The sequence below is a fragment of the Magallana gigas genome, chromosome 5, assembly GCF_963853765.1.
Source record: "Magallana gigas chromosome 5, xbMagGiga1.1, whole genome shotgun sequence".
NCBI lineage: Eukaryota > Metazoa > Mollusca > Bivalvia > Ostreida > Ostreidae > Magallana > Magallana gigas.
In genome coordinates, this window is record NC_088857.1 from 51,824,696 (window position 1) to 51,837,327 (window position 12,632).

Genomic DNA, 12,632 nt, shown 5'->3' on the forward strand with positions numbered 1-12,632 from the left:
ACCGTTAAGATAAAACAGAGCAAGGAAACGGAAAAACAAACTTACCGTTAAGATGTACTGGATCCCGGCAAATGTAAACAAACTTACCGTTAAGATAAACCAGAGCAAGGAAACGGAAAAACAAACTTACCGTTAAAATGTACTGGATACCGGCAAAGGTAAACAAACTTACCGTTAAGATAAACCAGAGCAAGGAAACGGAAAAACAAACTTACCGTTAAAATGTACTGGATCCCGGCAAATGTAAACAAACTTACCGTTAAGATTAACCAGAGCAAGGAAACGGAAAAACAAACTTACCGTTAAAATGTACTGGATCCCGGCAAATGTAAACAAACTTACCCTTAAACTATACTGAAGCACGGACTCATAGTCATAAGGGTTTCTGTCGTAGGTGTTGGATTTTGCCATGTTGTTGTTGCTTCTACCACCCCTTATGTTGCCCCACAACATGGTGACGTAATTATCTCGGTCACTCCTAGATTGTTCGTGATGCTGGCCGATTGCATGTCCCATTTCATGAACAGTTGTCGATACCTTCAGTTAATTTGTTTATTACATAACTAGGGCAGTTCTTAAAACATGGAAATTATTTCTTTTAAATATTTTTATATATCAATGTATTTATCATTATATTACCGATACACAGCCCGGGTCCTGCAAACTAACTTGTTGTTTTCCGGAGAACACTCTGCCAACATAGGACCAGCATCCACTGCAACAAAACAAAACACAATTAACAGCAAACATAGACATCAACGTTACTACAACAAAGTCCGTTACTGTAGAAACAAACGTCTGTATATGTACCTGCCAGAGAAGAACTCAATGTAGGTGGAATGGGATAACTTGTTTGCCTCAGCCGAACCATAGGGGACCCACTTCAAGCAGGTGTAGTCAGTGAACTGTTGAATGGCCTTGTTAATTACGTCTACATTTCTTTGAGATCTGGCTATAATTTCAAACGAAATAAAAAAACATAAGTACACAAACTGCCTTGTTTTTTCTGATGCTGTTGATATTTCTGACGGTGATAGGAATTCGCATGGTTTCATGTATGGTAATATGGTTGTGTTAAATAAAATCATAACTAAATAACCAGGTGATACACTCTGAGAATCAAATTATTGGACCCATACCACTTTACCACAAATACCGTCTGTATGTATGTGGTCATTCTCTGTATCTAACAACTCAGATTACTAAGTATAAGCGACTTACACAGACTGCTGTCAATGGTGTAAGGGATGATGTTATCTGTCCAGAGAGTGGCCGACTTCACGAAATTCCTCTTTCTTCCGCCATTCTATAAAGTAATTAAAAGATAAGAATGGATAACAATGGATTTTATTACACTTTCATGTTAAATACTGAAATCTGATTGGTTTAGACGCAATTGGTAATCCGCTCTATTACCCTCAGAGTTAGCAACGGGTAACACAACGAATTGTTACATGCGTGTAAATTATGCGCGTACGGTTCGCCGTAGAGTTCACGTCATTCCTATATAAAAACAGTAAAAAAAAATCTAAATAAAATAAACAGTGCCTGTTTGGGAGGGTAACAGTTGACACTGACACCCCGCTTCACGTCGGTTGACAATGGTTTTCTAGGGTTGTCAATTTCAACTGTTACCCTCCCAAACAGGCACTATTTATATAACGTCAACCAGAAACTATTGATTTGATGTCAATTCTATATCTTTTTTAACGTCAACTTTTAGTATTTACAGAATCGACGGGAATTCGGATCGGAAAACTAAAAAAAAAAAAATTAAACGTAATACTTGTTTCCCAGTCTTAGCTGTGTTTAAAATCTAAAGCTAACGTAATTATAGGATACGAGGCAATGCCTTTCTCATGTAAGTTTGCACCCCAACCCAACTTTTAAAAAAAACAAAAACATTAAGGCGTAGCTGGGTTGAGTGATTCACTGGCTTAAACTGACCATCTGACTGGTAAAATAATTGAAAATATTTACATTTTCCAGTGTCTTTGCCTGTGATAACATTATGAATAGATTTTGTACTATATAACACATAACTTCAAATGAATCCAAACTGAGGAGCCAGCGGGTTTCCTTATTTATATTTAAATATTTAATAGTCGATGCCTTAAAATTATATAAATATAAGTAATAAGGAATAATTCTTTGAATATTATGAGGTAATAATTTCGGTCGGGGCATGATCAAATTAATTATAAAGCCCTTCGGGCTTTATTGGATTTGATCACGCCCCGATCAAAATTATCACCTCATAATACTCAAAGAATGATTTCTTATTCCTTAAAAAACAACCAATCTGATTGGTTTATTTACTGACAATAAATTACAATTCGATTGGTTGATTCCCTGAGAAATCAATTGCCTACTATCTGATTGGTAAAATTGCTGACATCGAAACATCATCTGATTGGTTGGTTTACAGACATTGACCTACCATCTGATTGGTTGGTTTACGGACATTGACTTAATTACCATTTAATTGGTTGGTTTACGGACATCGACCTACCTGATTTAGCTCCTCAATCTGCTGCCGCGTCCAGCGATGTCCGTCGTGACTGTCACCAAACACTTTTCCTTTCTTTGAGGCAATATTTTCAATACCGTTCGGCTGAAACAAAATTGAATGCTGAACACAGAGCATTTACAGCGTTAAAAATAGATGAAGATTATCCGTCCTCAGCATGCTATCTAACCGTTAAATTTGACCGAAGATTGAATATAAAAAATAAAATGTATATAGATTGCGGAAAAAGAAAATTAGGTTTATTTTCTAGACCATATTTTTCTAACTTTAAAGAAGAATTGACCGTCAACAAAGTCGAAATATTTGGCATGCTAAATATTAATTTTAAGAAAAGTTTATAAAACATGTACATCATAATGATTTGGCTGATATTGTTACTCACGTGTTGGTTGTGTCTGGAACCTTCGTCCACAAACATGCTCTCCAACAGATTCACTACGTCAGAGTTGGGGTCCACATTGCCCTTGGAACAAAGTTGCATTAATTCATATTTTCATTAATTATTCATAAAAATTTAGGACACATGAAAAGAAAATCATTCTCAGTGACGAATGAGAAGTTTACAAACTATCTACAGGAATAAAATTGCTAATTTCTTCTAGCTTACCGTTTGATTTTGAAACCATAAATACCGTTCATAAACTGTCAATAGAGCTGATCAAATAACCAAATATAAGCTGTTTTACTCTACCCTTTATTTTGAATTTCGCGCCCTCACCTTCAGCGCTTCTTGAATGAGTTTTTCCCCGCTCTCTGCTTCATGTTGATTGGCTCCTTTGTCTTCATTGCTGCGCAGCGTGTCTTCAAATCGCTCTAACTCCCGGTCTATCATAGCAAGATTAATATCTGCTTCCTCTTCGATTTCAGAATCAGCTGATCTCTGCAGAAAAGAAATACAGAATATTACACTGCTTTTATCTTGGTCCTTGTGTCAGCTGCCCGAGGAGTTCTAATCAGCCTAAGCCCAAACGTTGAATGATATTAAATAAAACATGCTACTGCTTTAAAAACACACCCGTTGCATAGGTTACCTCCCCCTACTCAGAAACATATTACTGGTTGGCGCTAGGTTTTATTTTTCAGCATGAAAAATATTCCGACTTGCAATTGAATCTTTAAGTTATTCTATCGTTATTTAACAAACTTGTCATCATTAAAAAAACAGGTAAAGGAGAATTAACGATTTTTAAATTTGAGAACATCCTTGCTGTCAGGCTGAGACAGAAATATCAGCCTGGCTGTCAATACATTCCTACACGCGGCTTTCAGTTGCTGTCTAATCTAGTAAAAAACGCGTGTTTCAGGGCTGATACACTACTAGGTACATGTTTATATGATGCATATAACGTGTAAATCAGTGAATGCTAAATGTACAATGATGACTTTATTACTAACACTTGACATAATTATTATTTCTTATTGGGGGGGGGGGGGGTATATAAGATATTTTTTGGATGATATAGAAGCAGGTGTAAGTTTAACTTTAAATATATAAAATGTATCAATTACACAATCAAACTATATGTACATGGATATTATTTTACTTTAATAACATTTCAAGGTTCCATGTTCTTTTGTTTTCGATTTCGTTAATTGTAAATAATTAAAGGGAAACGTCGAATTGTAAATGAAATAAAAGGTTTAATTGACCTATTTAAAACATTGCCTTAGTATGAAAAAAACCCCTAAAAATCAAGGTCCGTTTTCATTTTCAATAATTTCACTATTGACATATTGCCTAAAATTAGAGAGTTCAACAGTATCGCGTAATTCCTAATACACATTTTGCATTAATTGAAAAAATCGATTTGACAAAATCACGTACACTTTTGGGGCACAAGTGGGGCTGTATGAAAAAAAAGTAAAAATATCAATAATTTTATATGTACGTACAATTAATTGCAAACATCAGGGTCAAGGAATCCATCTTTGACTTTTATGGGGTTGATCATTACAGTTAGTGCGTCTGTCATTATGTCCTTTGGGCTTTATGTATAGAATTTCAATCAGGACTGCAATGATCACCCAATAAACGTCAAAGAATATCCTCTTTGGGTGCGACATTTGGAATTTATATGTTTATGTATGATACTTGGGCTACAACTCTATACGTCATTGGTTTCAAATAAACGACAAACTGGTTTGCCTTGAAAAAAGAAACAGGAAGTGTTTAACAAATTCTATGACTAACCTAATGATTGAGTTGGTTTTTTTGGTTTTTTGTTTGGTCGATTTGAAATCTTTTATGTTTTTTACGGGACTCTATTTTGCAACTTTTTTGGATGATGTAATAAAATATGTCAATCGTTTTTATTTATAACGCCAAGCAATAGTGACTCTTAGCGCTAGCTGAAAGGTATGTATTGCAAAATTATTTTGAAGCATGTCCATATGTTTTTATTCTTCATATTTTTAACCTGAACCTAATGAAGGCATTTTTTTTTTTTTTTTTACAAAATTAGAGCTTCTCTAGATATTTACTTACTTATTAGTGCATGGACATACGCACATACAACAAAATTATAGTTTCAGTAATTAAGTCGCTTTAGGTTTTTTTTTTCTTTCGGAAAAAATTAATTCAATACCAAATCCTTTAAAGGCGCAACTTCTATCAATTTAACTACAGTTCTTTTCATTTAATCCAAACAATGTCTATAGACTTAATACAGATATTGACAATATAAACAATTTACCTTCAAAACGTGTGACGCGTGTCTCTTTCTCAGTTCGTTTAGGACGATTCTGGCTTCTCTTTTCCCCATGACTACAATTATATATAATTATTATTATATATATAAGATAAGATAAGATATTCTTTATTTCCTCCACATTATTGGAGAGTATTATGATGTTTAACATGAAACTAAATAACAAAAAACAATAGGAGAAAAATAAACATAAATGCAAACATATTTACAATCAGTTCAGGAGAACACAGTATTATTTTAATTTTTTCTACAATCAATAACAAAATGATCCCACAATAAAAATACGAATTTCGATACACAAATTATAATTTGTTTCCACTATTCAAATGCAATTTGGGCAAAACTGGTATTTGCAATGCACCCTAGCTAATAGAGCCAAATATTGGATTTCGGTATCTTGCAAATCAAAAGAAACATATTCAAATACATCTAATGGCTAAATTGAAGGGGAGAAAAACGGGTAGTTTTACACCGATCGTGAAATAAGCAATCTAATCTTAAAAAATAATGAGGAAAATTGTTTGCTGTTAAAAATCAATTGACGGGTGTTATTATGAACGTTCACGATATGTATTTACTAGTATTCAATTCATTAATGTGGTATGGGACTCCTAAATTGTTTCTTACTTCCCATCGAAATAAACAATAAAATAAAGTGTAATTTTATAAAGGTTTTCTTTATCGATATTGTTACTTACAGGGTAGCGCATTCATTAAGAATCTGTAAGTCATGAGTTCGAATCTCACAGGGGCTTTTATTGTTTTGATTTTTTTAAAACAAACCCTTTGATCACTTATTGCAAAATTTAAAAATAATCAACAGCTGAAAGTATTTTGATTATAGCGTACTTTTATCCACATTGATATCGCCACGTGTTCCATATATATAACCTAAAAATCAACTGCATGTAGCTTTTTTGGGGAAAATTGGGAAATTGAAGCCACCAATGGATTGCACGTATAAATATGTTAAGGAGACTCGGTGGTTAACAAACCAACAATCAGATCCACCTCATATTTGTTTAGCTATAAACTAAAATTTTACTGTAAAATCTAAATGTTTCCCTTTATCTTTTATTTAGAGTTCTTTTTTAAGCAGATTTATATACATGTAGTCTAAAACCTGCCGCGATCATCCAGTCCCCTAATCGTATTGGAAATTAGTACCATATCTACCTATGTAAAATGTTGATCTTTACAGCGAATCAATGTTAACAATTATGTACGCTCAAATAGAAACATTACAATGATTTAAAAATAATAATCAAAATATTAGGGCAAGATTGGACAAAAACCACCTTTCAAATCCACTTGAGAAAAGGAATTTAACGTCATTTCTCGTTTCAAACGTTCAGTGTACCTTAAAGATAGATAAATATACCTCTCCCATTGTGTTTATCCACTGCATGTCCCGCTATACACAAGACAATCAACAACAGAAGTAACACAACAGCTGGCTGTATGAGACCCATTCTCCCCAGGTGTGATGGATCCTGAACAAGAGGGACTGCTTATATACAGTCTGGTGGGCTTGGGTAGATCACGAATCCGGATATTTAGGGATTGTTACGTCGTGAATGAACACCAATCCACCAGAACAATACGAATCTACAAAAAAAAAAGTGAATATGATCATGTAATTGGCTTGGAAAACCCAAAAGTTGTTCGTACCTGACTTGAGAAGTCTTCCAATTATATATGCACAGTGCGTTCATGGCATTACCCGTTTATGAGTAATTATTTCAAACAAATGAAAATACTTTATTAGGTTAAATAAGAATAGTGGAATTTGGGTTCCATTGCCGATTGTATGATATTCCCCTTCCCTCCTTCCCTACAAACAGAGATATTCTCTACCCCCCCCCCCCCGGAAAATATAATTTTACCATCTTTTCACTAAAACTGTGTCTAGTAATGTTCTGGACCTCATATCCCTTTAGCTGCAGTGCAAGAACAATCAAATACAGGAAGCCAGTTTAAATGTTAAAGGCCAATTTACGGTAAAGTAAGCTGTATAAACCTTGTGAAACAGCAGAAAGCTACACGTGTATATACCATGTGTACTGTGCTATAAATCTCTCCGGAACCATATTTCACGCGTTCGAATAGTGTATGTATGCTTTACACAGGTGGTACAAGACTTTCTGCTTCGGCCAATCGGAGGTTGAGCTTCATTAAATATTATGCAGAATATGTGTGTTTTAAGACGTGTTCATTTACATGATTGTATTTAATTTATGCAGTCATCAAAATGTACCTGAAATAAACATCATCAATGTCGACAAAAACTGTATTTGTTCAAAGAGGCGTTTCGTTTTCTTTGAAAAACACAAGAAGGATACATAAATATGTTTTATCGTGTGGACATGAGAAACATGTTACAAAGGCTGTATATGAAAAGTTGTATACAGCATGTACTGTCGTGAAAACCGGCCTTAACGAGTCAATAGTCAAAGACTGTTTCCCAGGTACTTAGTATTAGACTGAGTTCCATTTTGTTTGAAATATTTTTAAAAACATACAATTTAATTCCGCGGGAAATTCCTGCACGGACTAACGTTAACATTGTACGATAATCTGTACTACGTACCTCGGTCCCTTCCCGAACAAAAATAACCAGAAACCAGTCGATAGCCCTTATATATACCAAGCCAAGAACTGACCAATGAGGAAGAGTTCATTCGAATCCACCTATTGTCAGTGTTTTTACCATATTTAGAAGTCACGTGACAATTTGCTTGCGGTTCGGACAGTTCAATCAATGGTTTGTTTACTCTGACTCTGTTTACAAGTGCGAGCAATGCATTTCTATGAGTATTAACTAGCAGCAACTAATTTTTAAAAAATTACATATTAAAAATTGAATTATCATGGAGTTGCCCCCCCCCCCCCCACTTTTTAGGGAGTATGCAAAAATTGGTATGAAAAAACGGAAGTTAAGAGTGAAGTTGAAGTAATAGATATTAGATATACTACGCCAGCACCCCCCCCCCCCCCCCCTCCCCCACGGATTAGGATTTTGAAGATTTTGGAAAAGTCAAAATTCCCTTTTTTTTTGCTTGTCAAGATTTTTTGGATGAGTCTCCCCCCCCCCCCCCCCCCCACTTTCAAAAACGATGCTACGTGCCTGAATATCCGATAGTTTCCATGATATTTGGTTTACTTCAATACTGGTTATTTCATGCAAGAGCGCTTCCGCTCCCAGTATAAATAGATTCGATTATTGCGACGTTCGTTAAACAAGTAAAAACAATTGAGGACGTTTTTTTTATTTATGTTCTTATTCACCAGTTCAACCGAACATAAATTATGTATAAAATAAAACACAAACACATAATTTATAGGAAAAGCTCGCATGCGCGAATGCAACAGACTTTAATAATCGTATAATGTATAATATAGTACAAAGTAAACGGCTCTCAGTCTCTTTACTTTCATAAACAAGTTCAAGAATACTCATTCTACAAAAGAAGAAAAAATCATGTAGATACAAAAAACTGACAGAAATTCAATGTTATCATTTGGGAGGGGTGGGTGGGGATAGTCTGTTGCAAAGTGGCATCGAACTTCGAATAACTTAAAAAACCCCGAATTCTACTTTATATGTGTACAATTCATGCGTAGCACGGAATAATTCACCCTATTCACCCGTAAACACCCGTAAACAGCCAATCGATATGTAATATCGACACGCCCACTTAATTCAAAACAAACACACGTGTTTTCAGTAACTTTTATAAATATATTTCATTTGAATACATTGTCCATCGATCTTCCCCTTTCTAGCGTTTTGTTACCGATATGAAAATGAAAGAAACAGTATGTAACTGTTACTACCATATGCAGAGGACCACGTCGAGGAGGCCCGAGTAAAATGGTGTAGGCATACAACTATAAATCACTTATTTCTAGGCATATATATTTAATACATTTAACAAACAACAAGCTTTGAACTGTCCACGTGTTGATATTCACTACCAAAACATTGTGTAATGTCATTGGTCAATGCGTTTCTGGGTTCTGTGTTTGATATGCAAATTAGCATTCACATCAACCAATCGGTGAGTAATATAATAATCGGCTAACAAAATTTTAGCATGGCTCGACAAGCAAACTGGCACGCTGTTAGCAAAACGATAATAACTATTCAAAACTCTATTATATGAGTTGGAACACACAATACCCTGATGAGGAATAATGATAACGGGAAATGTCAATAAGTAAGACCTTCAGATTAAATTGTCATGGGTTTTTTAAAAAAAATCTGTAAAATGTCCAAAATGTAAGAGAAACAAAAAACAAAACAAGTAGTTTATCCGGTGAAGATATCGATAATGCACTTACTCAAAGACTTTTTATAAGCATTGAAAATATAAGCAGGATATATACGGTCCCCTCCCACCCGAACAGGGATGTGCAGACACCGGACGATGGTCGATCTCATACTCACGATCTGATTTGTTAGTATGTATTGTACTGCCATAAACCCGTATTCGTGATTATTTTGTAAAAGGCAACAAAATAAAGGTAGAAAAACATACAAAGTGCTATATAATTTTAGCAGGTAAAATGAATTTTACCTATATTGGGACGGATATGTGAAATTCCGCAAAGTTAAAAACATCACTCATATGCATGTGTTCCTTCATAAACCTGCTCCACGTAATCTCTCTCTCTCTCTCTCTCTCTCTCTCCGTGTTATAAAACAACCATACACCTAACAACACGAACTCTATCTGGTGTCATTAGGGTACGTTTAGATGTGTATTCGTTGTAACATGGCCGTACCAAGTATTATCTTTATCTTTACAATGAGTTTACAAATTATCGTGCAGGATGTACTCTACCCTCACACATGTAATTGATAACATGCTTACGAAAAGTTGTTTTGTTTGTTTGGAGTCATTTTACAGGGAACATGGTAAGTCAATGTGTCTTAGAACTGACTGTATATTATTAAGTTCTGCACAAAATTAATTAGAAATCTTTGTGTTTTGAAGAACCATAATTTTATTACTAAAACATGGACATCGGGTACATTTACATGTATTATGCAAATTGTACACATATAACAACGAGCTTTCGATAACAAAATCTTCATTATAAAAATTGTTATTTAATCTTTAGAGGACAACCATTGCTATGAGGATAACCATCATCACTTTAGCGATATTTGGTCAAGTATCAACATACGTTCAAAACAGCCAGCATGTTATACACAAGACTAAACTAGGCTTCATCCAGGGACTCGAAATCTCAGAACAAAACACAGTTAAATTGTACAAGTTCCTAAACATTCCCTACGCGCAGCCTCCGCTTCAGAGACTCAGGTTCACCAAACCGAGGCCGCGGGGCCCCTGGAAGGGTACGCTGAATGCCACGACCCACGGACCGGCGTGTCCGCAGGTCCACAACCAACACTTCGTCAAATACGGCATGAACGAGGACTGTCTACACCTGGACATCTACGCCCCGCCGGGTTTGAGCAGGTTTTCCAGAAAATCTGTGATGGTGTGGGTACATGGGGGTTCTTATACTGTAGGAAGTGCGTCATTTTATGACGGGAGCATGTTGGCCAAAACTGGGCATGTTGTTGTTGTGACCATCAACTATCGACTTGGGATATTAGGCTTCCTCGCTTTAAAGAATTCCACCACTAAAGGGAACTACGGCCTGTGGGACCAGATGATGGCTCTGCAGTGGATTAAGGATAACATAGATGACTACGGAGGTGATCCGAACAGTATCACAATTTTTGGCCAATCAGCAGGTGGATTCAGTGTAGGCCTCCTTGCTTTGATTCCGCAGAATAAAGGACTTTTCCACAGGGTAATTATGCAAAGCGGAGTTCCAAATTCGTCCTTGAAGGTTACCCGTCCGGGGTACGACACTTACACTACATCTGATACCATCTCCACTCATTTGTGTCCATTTTTCAGACAAGATCTCGCCATGAGAGTTATTTGCTTGCGGTATTTATCATCCCCTACCCTAACGCGTCCGTACGCTTACCTATCCTTTGCTCCAGTCGTTGACAATGAGTTGTTTGAGCAAACACCCGAAGAGATTCTAAAAGACGGAAATTCGTCTGCGTTTGAATTTTTCATGTCCCTTGATATTGTAGTGACTAACTGCGATGTGGATGGATCAGTCTTGTTTCCAACCCTTAAGGTCCTGGAAATCAGTTATAAGTTTGATTCTTCAACACCGCCTGAACTGGTATGGGCATACGGTCCGGAGTCCATGCTGGAATCATACTACGGAACAAACAAGCGGATAATTAAGGAAGTCAGTAACTTTTATGGTTTCACTCGAGACTTGGATTTCAAAGATCAAAGTCAGAAATGGACTGCGTTCTACACTGACCTGTTTTTCATGGCCCCATCCATGGAGATCGCCGACGTCCATTATAATAGGGTCTCGTCTACATTCAGACTCGTTCTGACCAGGAAAAGCCCTGTATATCCGGGTCTGATGTATAACGAGTCGTCGCCCCCTGGATGGTTCCACGGGGCCGCCCACTCCGATGACGTAGTGTTTCTGTTCCTGATCGAGACTCTACAGGAGCTGGACCCAAACACCACGGTGACGGCGTCAGAGGAAGACCTGCAATTCGCTTCCAAGATGAGACGCTATTGGTCGAATTTTGCAAAAAACGGGTAATGAGACTTTCTGTTTTACGATATGATAATTAACATGCAGATTGAAAGTAAAAATTCACATTGCTACATTAAGTGAATATCAAATCAGTCGTTAATGATTTTCTTCTGTTATTTATAGAGACCCAAACGATCCGTCTTTGCCATTTTGGCCAAGTTACAACACAAAGAACAAGACGTTCATGCTCTTCGGCCAAAACATCAGTTCAGACGCTTCCTACAGAAACAACGAATCAAACTTTTGGTTGGACACCATACCTAACATTCTACATCCTCATGTTCATGAAATGACGTCATCAAAACCAAGTACAAGTGACAGTACACATGATCAAACCAGTACACGTGATCACACAAATACACGTGATCAAACCAATCAACAAACATCGTCTGCTGGACTTTGTTGTTCCACAACCCAGGTGGAAATGTTTATGTTTACTTTCTCTATACTCATCAATTGTGTTCTTTGAATAAAATTGTATGTTTATGCATTAAATTAAAACGTTGTGGGGACAATATATAACACAAACACAACGTAAATAGTGGAAGTTAATAAATAAATTACCATGGGAATGATAAGATATCATTCAATAGACTCTTTATTTTTATACCTGTAGTGTGGTTAAATCGCAAAAATTCATCTGATACACAAATAGTACTGATGGAGAAAAAAAACCCAGTGACTGCTTATCTACAAACTCTTCTATTTTATACCTTAGCTTGGCTTTGAAACTATTT

At 36.1% G+C, this 12,632-nt stretch overlaps 2 protein-coding genes across 2 annotated transcripts in view; one reads left to right on the top strand and one right to left on the bottom strand.

Moving 5' to 3' along the window:
* LOC105320574 (MAM and LDL-receptor class A domain-containing protein 1) overlaps nucleotides 1-7,848 on the bottom strand; it is a 35,425-nt gene extending 27,577 nt beyond the window's left edge. The window contains exons 1-10 of the mRNA XM_034446675.2: nucleotides 7,829-7,848; nucleotides 6,620-6,846; nucleotides 5,224-5,294; nucleotides 3,249-3,410; nucleotides 2,913-2,993; nucleotides 2,513-2,614; nucleotides 1,222-1,306; nucleotides 811-952; nucleotides 640-715; nucleotides 343-537 (exon numbers count right to left, since the gene is read on the bottom strand). Coding sequence (XP_034302566.2) covers nucleotides 343-537; nucleotides 640-715; nucleotides 811-952; nucleotides 1,222-1,306; nucleotides 2,513-2,614; nucleotides 2,913-2,993; nucleotides 3,249-3,410; nucleotides 5,224-5,294; nucleotides 6,620-6,710 — 1,005 coding nt within the window. The 5' untranslated portion in view covers nucleotides 6,711-6,846; nucleotides 7,829-7,848. The remainder of the gene's footprint in view (nucleotides 1-342; nucleotides 538-639; nucleotides 716-810; nucleotides 953-1,221; nucleotides 1,307-2,512; nucleotides 2,615-2,912; nucleotides 2,994-3,248; nucleotides 3,411-5,223; nucleotides 5,295-6,619; nucleotides 6,847-7,828) is intronic.
* A 2,152-nt stretch (nucleotides 7,849-10,000) lies between these two features.
* On the top strand, nucleotides 10,001-12,381 carry LOC117681579 (liver carboxylesterase 1F). Its single transcript, XM_034446723.2, has 3 exons — nucleotides 10,001-10,159; nucleotides 10,366-11,897; nucleotides 12,019-12,381. Exons 1-3 carry the CDS (start codon nucleotides 10,157-10,159, stop codon nucleotides 12,362-12,364), a joined length of 1,881 nt encoding a protein of 626 aa, XP_034302614.2. The 5' UTR covers nucleotides 10,001-10,156; the 3' UTR covers nucleotides 12,365-12,381.
* The last annotated feature ends 251 nt before the right edge of the window (nucleotides 12,382-12,632 follow it).